Raw genomic sequence first — 12081 nt, forward strand, 5'->3', positions numbered from 1 at the left:
TGTATAGCTTTGAAACCCACCCCAAGGCAATTTCACCCCATCTTATAAGGCTGCTATGAGTCTGAACTGACTCAAGGGCAGTTAGTTTGGTTTGGGTTTGAGATATGAAAGATTCTAACTTAATCGCTTTAAATCTTCCTGACTACTATAATCTGCCTTAAGAAAAATTACCTTTTAATCGAATTATACATTTTCTCCAAAACTTAGAAGGTAGTTTACATACACAGATTTTAAGAAAAGTGAATGTGTACATTTAGAAAATTCAAACAAAAATAACACCTGAAATCCAAGCTGTTTGGTCTTTAAATCGATTTTTCTGACACACTTACTCTTAACTAATTGAGTTAAACATCAGTGATCCTCAAAAAAGGAACTGTGGGAAGAGGAAAAAAGAAAAACATCTATTGCTGTCATTAATGAACCCCCAGATTTTTAAAAGAACTGAAAACTCTTCTTGCAATTTCCGAAAAGGGTACAAACAAAAATGAGGAATTAATCTGTAATGCTGAACAGTTCAAAAAGGGGCCAAAATTAGGCCCACAATTATGTCTTTTCCTCTCTATCAAGGCTGTGCTTTTACAGAAAATTCTAGAAATAAATTAAACAAAAGTGGATGGATCATCCTATGACACATGGTTCCAAAGAAAGTGTTTGTTTGCACTAAAAAAGGAAAAAAAAACATATTCCCGTTATCCCCAAATAACAGCAAAACCTTAGTAAAATGATTCAGAACTCAGTAAAACACAATGTGTACATGTATCTTAAGCCTTAAAATAAAGAGAAATAAGAAATGGTATCTGGAAAATTGTTAGTTTATGTTCTAGAAAAGGAGAGGAAAACTGTAGTCCTGATAAATGACATTTTCACTGGAGTTCTCATCGATCAGTCTTATAATCCATCAAGCTGACAAGCAGAAACCACCCTCCCATTATTCAGTCGGTTATAGATGTGAAATGTTCTGTTTCTTTGTACCAGCACAAAACAATAAGTGACAGGGGTGGAGTATAGATAATTTATCAAGTACTTTTGATTAGACATAATTTCCTTTTGAAAACATCCTTATAGCATACTTTATTCAGGACAATTACCATTAAATAGTTAACATGTCTGCATTTTACCCTTACTCCATTCTAGTATGAGAAGTATTATAAAAGTTAACAAATATTATAAAATTAACTAATAATCTCTAGCAAATGGGGTTTTTTGTACTTAATGTACACATATATGACTAGACAAGTCAGAGAAACACACCAACCTAACTTCTTTAAAAATAGGAAATCACCAGATGCAATATTATAACTTTGTCATTAACATTTGACCACAAAGCAAATACTAAAAAGGGTACATTAATAGTGACTGGAGATATTGAAAGTTTAGTTTAACTTAAAATTAAGAATTTAAAGCCATACCCAAATTTTGCAGCAATGTCATACACTTGCTTTTCATGTTGAAGAACCCGCTCACGGTCCCCCTCAAACAGTAATGTAGCTATACTTAGCTGATTGGGGTCAAATCCTTTAAACTACAAAAGAACAAAACATGTCATTATTACAGAAAAGTCTATAAAACAGTACATCAAAATATGTTTTGTTCTTTTATTCTTCTGATCTGGGCTCAAACATAATAAAACGCCTTAAAAATTAGGGAAAATTTAAAAGTAGTCCAATATAGTAACATCAGCCCTTACAATCCAGAGTGCTCGGCCACTACTATACCAACTTCTCCGTAGAAGGTCACATTGGAAGGTCCTGGGCAGAGGGGAGAAACTGCATGCCAATCAACCAGAATGCTCAGTGAGCCTACTCAAGTCACTCACAAAATAAAAAGATAACAAAATAAGAAAGGAAGACTATAATACAGGTGTGAGGGGAAGCTAGTACCCTACATACTTCTTGTTAAAGAATATTTTTCAAGAGATTTTATGCATAAAACTAATTTATAAAATATATAAGAATGATCTTCAGTCTAAAACGGATGCGAAAGCTATACTTAAGTTACTATTGGGCAGACAGACACACTGCATGGGGTGCAGAGGGAGGTCAGTGAAACAGGATGGAGACATGGAGAAGGTACTGGGAAGAACGCAAGATTTAAAAGCAACACAGGTAAATACCACACCCATGACTATCTATAGATCTGATTGAGGCGATTTTTTTCATGTGTATTTACCTATGCTACAAATATATCAATGAGTGTGGCTGAACATATGGAAGGAAAATTTATGAAAATCTCTTATGAATTATGAGATCTTGGTGCTCAGGGCCATGGTCTCTGAGGACACCAAGGTCAACTGGTGTAACACAGTCCACCTGAGTCAAAGTTCTACATCAGGACTTTGGTGATTGGGGTCTTAAATTCGTGAGCAGCTCAGGTACTGGTGTCTCCCCATCGGGAAGAAAGAAGAGAGAAGACAACTGAACACATGGAGACAATTAGTACAATATACTAATGGGCCGTGTGAACATCAGCCCCTACAATCCTGAGACCAAAAGAATTAGATGGTGCTCAGCTACCACTATACCAATTTCTCTGAAAAGGGTCAATTAGAAGGTCCTGAATAGAGGGGAGAAAAATTAGGAACAAAACTCCAAATCATAAAGACCAGGCTAACTGGCTGACCTGACGCTGGTGACCGCATGCCCACCCCAGCCCCAAGGCTATGGCCCCTTAGTCACTCCTCAGGTCTGGACATGAATCACCTCCATGGCTCAAGTTTCAGCTAAACTACAGACAGGTCGATAAGGGGAACATACCTTAGAATAATCAATCACTTAAGGAGAAAGGGGAAGCACTTACCCAAAAATAATGTTCAGATGGATTAGGAAAGATGGAATGAAAATGTGAAGCACAGGAGGGAGTGGAGTACATGATGCTACATTGTGAGGACAGCAATCAATGGCATGAAACAAAATGAGCAACTTGTAGGAAGTTTTGCTCTGTAAACCTCCAACCAAATTACACTAAAAGGTTTGCAAACATAAAGAAAACACTATGAAGCACAGTTGTCCTTGATCCACATGAGGTCTCCAAAATCAGGGGAGTCCAGAAAAAGAGAGTACACCTTCCTGAATGGACACACTAAGTACTAAACACCTGTTACCTGTAGCCCAAATTAATTTACTCCCATCCTAGTAAAAAATCTTAATGCATTCTTTAAAATAATGAGTTCCTACAATTTTTCTAGAAGAATAAACATGTAGTGATGATATTAACAAAAATTCAGAAAAACGGGGGGGGGGGGCGGGGACTAGATTTTCAACAAATAAATCCTGCTCATTTTTACAATAAGTGACAGCAAAGCAGAGCAAGTTGTACCTATCAATGGCAGAAAACTTATGGGACTCCACAGAAAATGATAGCTTTGTTGAGACCCAACCCAGCTCTGTTTTCCTTGTAGGATTTGCCCTACATTAGATTGAAAACATCACACACATCATAAGAAATCCTACGTACAAAACAAGGACACAATAACTAATGGCACATGTGCATTATTAGTGGTAGAATAAGCTTGAAAGGAGTTGAACATTTAAAAATTTAAAATAAACAAAAATTCTTCTTTCATTTCTAGATTTCTACTAGGAATAAAATTCTATATATGTATGAAATTATTCAAAATTGTTAATATTAGAAATAAAACTGAAAACATATATAACATTTTAAAAATCATATAATTATATGCTGAAATATTTATTTCAATGTGAAAATCTGTGATAATGTTTATACAGTAGCATGGAAAAACAAACATGAAAAGTAGAGGTAAGGAGAAAAAAAGCAACAATCAAAATTAATAGCCTAATAAGCACACATTTTTTAGGTTTTTATAAAAATTCTTACCTTTGTAAGATAAAATTTTTTCAGTCCATCCAAAAATGATGTAAAAATAGAGGAAACCTGAGGTTTAAGGGCATGACCTAAAGAAGGAAGGAAAAAGTTATTTTTAATTAACAGTAAGTTCTGCATTTTTCAAGACAAGACACTATCTCACATTAAGTATCCTGAAAGAAAAAAAAAAAGGTTTTTGTTACTTTAATTTGTATGCTTCTTGATACTTTGGACATGTTATTAATCAGGAGGGACCAGTCCCTGGAGATAGACATGATGCTTGGTAAGAAAAATAGGAAGAAGCTTAAGGAAACAGACTGACACAGCGGCTGCAACAATGGGCTCAAACATAATGATTGTGAAGATAGTGTAGGACCAGGCAGGTTTTTTTGTTCTGCTGTACATAGGGTTCCTATGAGTTGGGACTGATGCCACAGCACCTAACAACAATGTATTTACACACACACACACACACACACACACACACACACACACACTTTGGTTCTGTGGTCGTGTTAAGTGCTATGTATGTGTCACACATAACTATTAAGATCTCCATCTTTTATCACTACCTCTTCAAAAGGCATACAGAATTTATTTATGACACTTCAAGCTTTACTTGCTTTCTAAGTTATAGTATGCATTTAATACTACTACATATAGATTATCTTTCAATGGTGTGGTTTGGTTTACACATTGTAAAACCACTTCATTAGATTTTATTTCATTAAGAACACCCAATGGTGGCTAGTTTTAGTTTTATTTTACTGAATTATACAGACACCATTGAGAACTATAACCAAATATAGAATCAATGCCAGGTTTAAGGTTGTTTCTTAATTATTTCTTAATTCACACAGAATTCTTGGCATAAGACTAGTAATTGCTTTCTTAATCACACCCAGAGAATTAAAATTGCCAAAATAACATAAATGGGGTCTCAAAGTCGGTTAAATTAACATCATTGCCTGAGGACTGAGCTTAATAGAGCAAAAGCTTTTTACTATTGTTCCTTTGTTTGAAGGGAGTATCGACTTCTCAATCCCCAGGGCTGCTACATTTAAGAGTCATGCATCTGGCCTTCACATGATGAGCCCATCCAGAAAAGAGTGGGGCTACGCACGTTTTATGAAGAATGTAAAGCCTGAAATAGAAAATCATCTCCAAGTAAAACATTAATTTGTTTAAAGCTATAATGAGTTTTTGTTTGTTTGGGATTTTTTTGTAAGGGTGGCGGGGGGTAAGGTGGAGGTTACTGGTTTATTTTTAAAGTGTTATGTTCTTTAAAATGGATGCAAATAGAAAACTAGCTACTTCTCAGAAAGAAAGTTGTCTATGAGGGAAAGCAGCAACAATACATAAAATTATCTATCACATGTAGTCTTTTAATATTATTCTACATAAAAGTATGAATGTGACTGTATTTATTCACTATACGTTTACTGACTATAAGAAACGTTACATAAAATACAAGGCACCGTAAGTCTTAAGTAAAACTTAAATGAAATATATATAACTAAGTTATATATACGTATATATATAAAATAATAAAGGACAGACTACATAGAGCTAACCCTAACGAACATTTAAGAGCTCCCAGATCACACCCCCACCCGCGCGCCACCTACCTCCACCCCTTTTACTCTAAGCTTCTCTAGTATAACCAGTGCTGTAAAAGATATAGCCTCTAGCATGTAAAAACAGTGACATTATCATTAAAACATTTACTTCCTATCACAATGGGCCTCATTGTATTTTAACACAATACATAAAAGTATATATGCGTAAGTATATGTGCTACAGGCTTTTAAAAAAATCTAAATATCTATTACTTATACACTATCTTCTGCTCCACATATCTTTATACAATACATGACAAGTCCAAATACTACTGCCTTGCAGGGGAGTAATACAAACATTTTAATATTTATATTCACAATTTCCACAAATAGTAGGAATGAGTCACATATACATATCCCTAATACTAAGCTGAAATACCAGGCATTTTAAGCATAATTTGTAATAAAAGTAGAAGAAGCTTACGTGGGTAAATCAGTACTATTAACTCAAAACTCTCCAAACTGATTGATATCAAGTCGATGTCAATTCTCAGCAAGCCTACAGGCAGGTGGAACTGCCCCTGTGGGTTTCTGAGACTGTTACTTTTGTGGGAGTAAAAAGGCCAGTCTTCCCACTGAGGGGCAGCTAGTGGTTTTCACCTGCTGACCTATCCATTAGCAGCCTAACCTAAACACACTCCATGGCCAGGGTTCCTCTGTATGGGAGCAGAAAACCTCCTGGTACTGGTGGAGTTTGAACTAGAAGCTATCAATTGCTATTTTTTACTTATTCTTAACATTATCTATCAAATTAATAATACTCCAAATATATTCTACCTATCATGTTTTATCTACACAACACTAAACTCATTATACATACAGGTTTGCCATGAGTCAGAATCTATAATTGGTTAAGGAACTCTTACACAAATTTCCTAGCTGGGAAAAATGGAAGAGAATTTTGTTAGGTTGTTAGGGGCCCTCAAATCAGTTCTGTCCAACAGAACTAAACACTGCTTGGTCCTCTGCTATCCTTCCAAGTATTGCGATGAGGTCATGTTCAAGTCTTTGGGTTAATCATCTTACTGTTCATGTATTTCAAATTTCCCCTGAACCTCTGTATTACCAAGCACAATGTCCTATTCCACAAACTCATTGCTCTGGTCAAAGTACACAAGATGAAGTCTTGAAATCTTTGTAATTTCTGAAAAGGTTTCTTTCTATTATCAAGGTCTTATTCACCATCTGCTAATCTTTCTGTTTCCAACTTTTACATTCCAATCACCATTAATTATCAATGAATTTTGATGGCAAGTTTGGTCACTCTCAGACTGCTCTTCATCTTTTGCATTAGTGGTTGTTATATAAATTTGGTTCATGTTCGTGCTAATTGGTTTTCCTTATAGGTGATTGGCGATTACCCTATCATTGACAGTCTACCTCTACCTCAAGACTTATCAGTCAGTCCCTCCCTCCATCTGCACTGAAAGGGAACCAGTGCAATCTTCTTTTGCAGCATCTCTAATACCTCGTCACTTCTGTAGATGTCTTCATTGAACCTAGTGCCCGCCCTTTGAAAGAAAAGTACTATTAACACTCACCTTTGCAGCTCTGCAACCAGTGTTCTTCATGCATATAACTGGTGTTTCATATGTAGTTTGTTGCTAACCAAGCAAATATGGAAACTACCAGTCCCTGCATATTATATTAGCTTCCTATGGTTGCTATAGGAGTCCTGGGGGTGTAGTGATTACATGTCGGACTACAGTTTGAAACTACCAGTCATTCCTTGGGAGAAAGGGTTTTCTGCTCCTGTAAAGAGTTACACTCTCAGGAACTCATGGGTCAGGTCTACCCTGTCTTTCAGTGTCATGATGAGTGGTCACTGACCCGCTGGCAGGAAATGAGAGGGTCGCTGTTCTGGGAGCCGAAAGTCCAAATTAGTTATATTAGCCAGCAGCTATCCTGCAGTAGTCTCTGGGGAAAGATTCTTTCTAGATTCTTCTGACCTCTGGAAGTGCCAGCCATTCCCTGGCTTGCAGCTTGTGTACAACTTCATTATCACAAAGCAATCTGTGTTTTCTCTCTTTTTTTCCATCTCTTTTATAGAACACCAGCAGTAAGACTGGATTCATTAAGGCATACCTTCTTCTAATGTGACCTTAGGTCAATGTCACTGATAAAACCTTTAGCGATCTTATTTCCAAATAAGGTCATGTTCACGGGTATCAAGGGCTAGGGCTTCAACATAAATTTTCAGAAGATGTGTACAATCCATAATTCTTACCAAATTGAAACTGCTTGTTGTCCATGAGGCGGATAGAAGCAGGCGCACATCTCTATTTAAAAAAATAAGAATATTAATTCAGTAGGTGTTAACTATACAGGTAGAACATGACTATTATCTTTCTATATTTAGGGGATCATGGGCCCAGTTCTTAAGGTACAGACACGGAAATAATCTTAATATTTTATGAAGACAAATAAAACATCACTGTCTTCTATAAAATACTGAGAAATCTACATATAATACATATATGCATATATAATGAAGTCACCAGATTTTTTATTTACCTATAATAAGATCTACTTAATGCACAGCAGGGATCGGGGGGAAAAAGCTAAAAGAAATACCAGGCCTTGGAGTGGAACACTTAAGGAGAAAAGAAGTAGAAATTTCTAAAACTTGTCAAAAATCTAAACGCACAAAGAAACATAGAAACATTTAATGTTACTAAATATATGTATTGTGAGTGGGTACAATTCAACTGGAAATGTAGCTCTAAAGGAGAGGGAGTTGTTAGTTAAAAGTGGTTCATCGATGTCATTATCATATTAATTTCTCAAGAAACAGCATCAGAGCAAATACAGGGGTAGAGTGTTGGTTGTAGTGTAGTTGCTTAATGCAGTCACTAAAGACATGTCCAGCATTTTCAGTCACAGCTCCGGGTTCCTACTTCTTGAAATTGACAGCGCATGGGTAATGAATGACCTAAAAGAGGCTGATGCCCAAAGCCAAACCGTTGGTTAGGGGCTTACTAAGTTCTACCCACTGGAAGGTGGCTTTTGGGAAACAGTTGCTTAGAGGGTCAGGGTTCAAAAGGATATCCAAGGCAGATGGCCGGAGTGGGTCACCCCCAACGTCCTGGACTCAGTGATTTGGATTCCAGAAGACCAGCAGCTGTTCCTCAGCCTACAGCTAGAGCCTGGAGCACTTTGCTGTTTATGAACGGTACTGTGCCATCAGGCTCTCTGACACCTTTCAAAGAGGAAGAAGATGATGAAATCTTTTGTGGCCATAGCAGTTTTAAAAAAGGTCTGCAAAGTGCTCACAGCTAATGTTGGGGATTATTCCTTTTCCTCACTTATCATTGTTCATTTTAAATAATAACAAAAATGCAAAAAAGTATTCAGTGGCTAGAAGTTTCAGATTGTTCAAGGTTAGTTGTATGAAAACAGCAATGAATCTTCTGAGGCTTGAGGTTCTCTATCAAAAACTGTACCAGTGCTATATATGTCTAGGTATAACCCAAGAGCTGCCATGAAAGAAAAATACGGGGCACAGATACTCAGACTGAAGTCTGTCATGTTAAAGCACTACCACAGTCACACCATCAACTCTCAAGGTAACTACAATTGTTACACAGAATTTTTTAAAAATCACACTGTACTCTAAATGAGATTTATAGGTTTCTGTCAACCTTTTAAAACACAGCTAACCAACTTATATACTAAACAAGCGTTTAGACTGTAATATTTTGACAAGTGACAAAAACTTTTAAAACATTCTTCTGAGTAACAATATTTATCCACAACCTGAGTATTAATATAATGTTGAGATTCAAAGCATGTCTCGGATCAGTGGTTGGCTGTGGACAAGTGTATTCTCTTAGAGGCCTTAGTCTCACTAAGGTGCCCCTAAAAACATGCCAGAGTACTTTTTGTGGCATGGAATAAAACAATTTTGGGGTAAGGGCTAATATCTAACTTCCAGCAAAACTCAAGTCGACATCTTTCTAAATCACTGCCGTTCTGCAACAAGGTCATGAGCCTGCTGCTCCACACAAAAGAGTTTTGAGAAAGATCAAATGTTTTGATTTTGGCAACTGTTTTTTGTTATTCCAAAAGAGTAATCTTGGTGGACTTTTCTTGGAAGGAACAGACTGGTGACAAGAGTTATGATGATGAAGCTTCTTCAAGAAAACTGAAGACGGCACTGGGGAGGAACAGGCTGGGAACCTAGGAATCTCCCCCAGAGCAGCAAAGTGCCCATGCTCCTTATTCCAGGGAGGCCAGGGCTATCTGAAAAGAGTTTTGTTTGGAAACCACATACACCCTACAGCCTCTATTCTGCCTTGTACAAGTTGCTTTCTGTTCCTAAGACTGAAAGAACATTTCATAGACACATGATTTGAATCCCCAGAGGAGGCCAAAACTGCTGTTTGGATGTGATATAACCTGAGTTCAACATTCTTCAGGAAACGGTTAGACAGAAATCACTACCATCATAAGTATAAAAATCTAGACGTTAGATATGTTTCATGGTGTGAAACCTTTGTTTTAGAAAGGCTTATCTGACTTTGTAGCAATACTTTTGGACAAACAGTAAAAACTTACTAATTGTTGAGTCATGGAAGTGCATTTCTGATTTTTAACTTTTCTGTATGTGTCAAATTTCCAAATAAAAAAACTGGAAAAGGTACTTGTGGCAATCTGTCTTCAATTATACTGAATGTGATTTTAACTTACTTGACAGCTGGGTCACGTAAATTAGTAGCCCAATATTCCTTCTTACATTAAAAAGGCATAATTCATACCAAAAGACTAATACTATCAAAAAGATATTGGAAAAAGAATTCACTCTACATATTAAACTAGTTTTCAATACTGTTAAAAAATTAAATTCCTTATTAGTCACATGGTTTAATAACATCACATTTTTAAACAGTAAGTTTTCATTTATCATTAGATATAAATTCAGTTATCATTATAAATAAATTCTCATTAGTTAACCATTTGAGTTAAAAAATTGCATCTAGATTTGACTCTTCTGGTAATCAATAACATGTAAATCAATATATTTCAGTCTAAATTTGAAACATTTCTGATCATTTACATAAGAAACACTGTTTCTATCTCTATAATCTTATAAATAAGAAATATTTCTTATAATTTAAAATACTTTGACGTTATCACCACTACTAATTAAGTATAAAAAACCCACCCACTGCCATAGATTCAATTCCAACCTCTAGCAATCCTACATAGCATTTCTGAGACTGTAAACCTTTATGGGAGCAGACAGCCTCACCTTTCTCCTGAGGATCAGTCGTGGGTTTGAACTACTGACCTGAAGGTGTTTATTAGTTTTAATGCTTAGTCCATAGCACTGCCAGGGCTCCTTTATTGAGCATAAGTTTTTATAATCAAAAGGCCAAAGTGTGACTATCCTTAAACCAATAATAACATTCAATCTGAATTATTCTACAAATAGTTGAGATTAGACTATATTTCAATTGCTTTAAACCTAATGTGGTAGGCAATGAGCTACTTTGTCATTTAAATTAAAAAAAAAAAACAGCAGAAATTCAAGAATAGTTACTGTAAACGTATTCTCATGCTACTCAGTTATTCTGAGCTGAAAGTATTCCTTGAAAGGAAAATGGTGGGAAAAGGTCCTTAAATTAAAGTGACCCCTGCTGGCAGGTGATCAGAACCAAACTGAGGAGGAATATCTTTTCCAAGTAATTTCTTTGTTGGGCTAAGATAAATTCAGAGAATTTAAGACACACTCAAACAAAAACTGCTTTTCCACACTGGAGCTAATAATTTTTTTTTCCTAATATGATAAGTGATTCCTTAGTAAAGAGTATGGTAAAGGTATGTGAAATTTACTGTGATTAATGAAGAAATAACACTCTTTGCAGGTAAAAAAGAAATAAATAACTACAATGTCTTCAAAAGAAAGGTGTAAGATTGACTATGTTTTCTGGCAAATTCCTCACTGTCATATGAGGCACACTTTATTTGAGAAAGTATTTCTTAATTTGCTAGTTACTGACAAATGAAAATCAATATTAACATTTATTTCCAATGTCTGAAGGATTTCTACTATTCTAATTATAAGGAACATTATCTATAAAGTGAATGGTGTCGCTTTATATTTCTGGTAAGCTGGCTAAGAAATAAATCATCTTTGAATTGATAATGTTTTGTTCTTCAAGGATAAACCACACTTTCTGTGTAGATTTCAGAGCAAAGCCTTCATCTTTGAGTCTAAAAACTATATTAAAGATAGTCTACTAGTCTCATACTGTGTGACAGAAGCAAATGCCTCAATATCAGATCTTTTATTCCAGGGTTTGGCCACACAAAGGGCGTAGGGCTAGCTATACAAAAACACAGCGGATTCATCGTGATATGCGACATCTTTACTGATTACTAAGGGCCTGGAACATCTATTTAACATGCACAGTATCCAGTGCACTATAATGGCTATAAAGTTAGGAGTACATCACCTCACATAAAAGTCGCACAATAAAATTACAGAATGAAAAGTTAAAAGAAGACTATATGAATGATGAATTGAAAATTATGCTAAATGCAAGTTTTTGATACGAAAGCTCAAAATGTACAAAGATCTTCTTTTAACTAATAAGTTGGAGTTGATACCACAGATTAAATCATGCAATATTCAAGG

General features: G+C 35.7%; 1 protein-coding gene across 2 annotated transcripts in view; it reads right to left on the reverse strand.

Moving 5' to 3' along the window:
• The window catches only part of AGPS (alkylglycerone phosphate synthase), a 129165-nt gene that overhangs the window by 41844 nt on the left and 75240 nt on the right, over positions 1 to 12081 (reverse strand). For both annotated transcript variants that reach the window (XM_075528826.1, XM_075528827.1), the window contains exons 12-14: positions 7669 to 7720; positions 3835 to 3911; positions 1410 to 1522 (exon numbers count right to left, since the gene is read on the reverse strand). In XM_075528826.1, the coding sequence (XP_075384941.1) occupies positions 1410 to 1522; positions 3835 to 3911; positions 7669 to 7720 (242 nt within the window). The remainder of the gene's footprint in view (positions 1 to 1409; positions 1523 to 3834; positions 3912 to 7668; positions 7721 to 12081) is intronic.

The sequence above is a fragment of the Tenrec ecaudatus genome, chromosome 13 (genome assembly GCF_050624435.1).
Source record: "Tenrec ecaudatus isolate mTenEca1 chromosome 13, mTenEca1.hap1, whole genome shotgun sequence".
In the NCBI taxonomy this organism is placed as follows: Eukaryota; Metazoa; Chordata; class Mammalia; order Afrosoricida; family Tenrecidae; genus Tenrec; species Tenrec ecaudatus.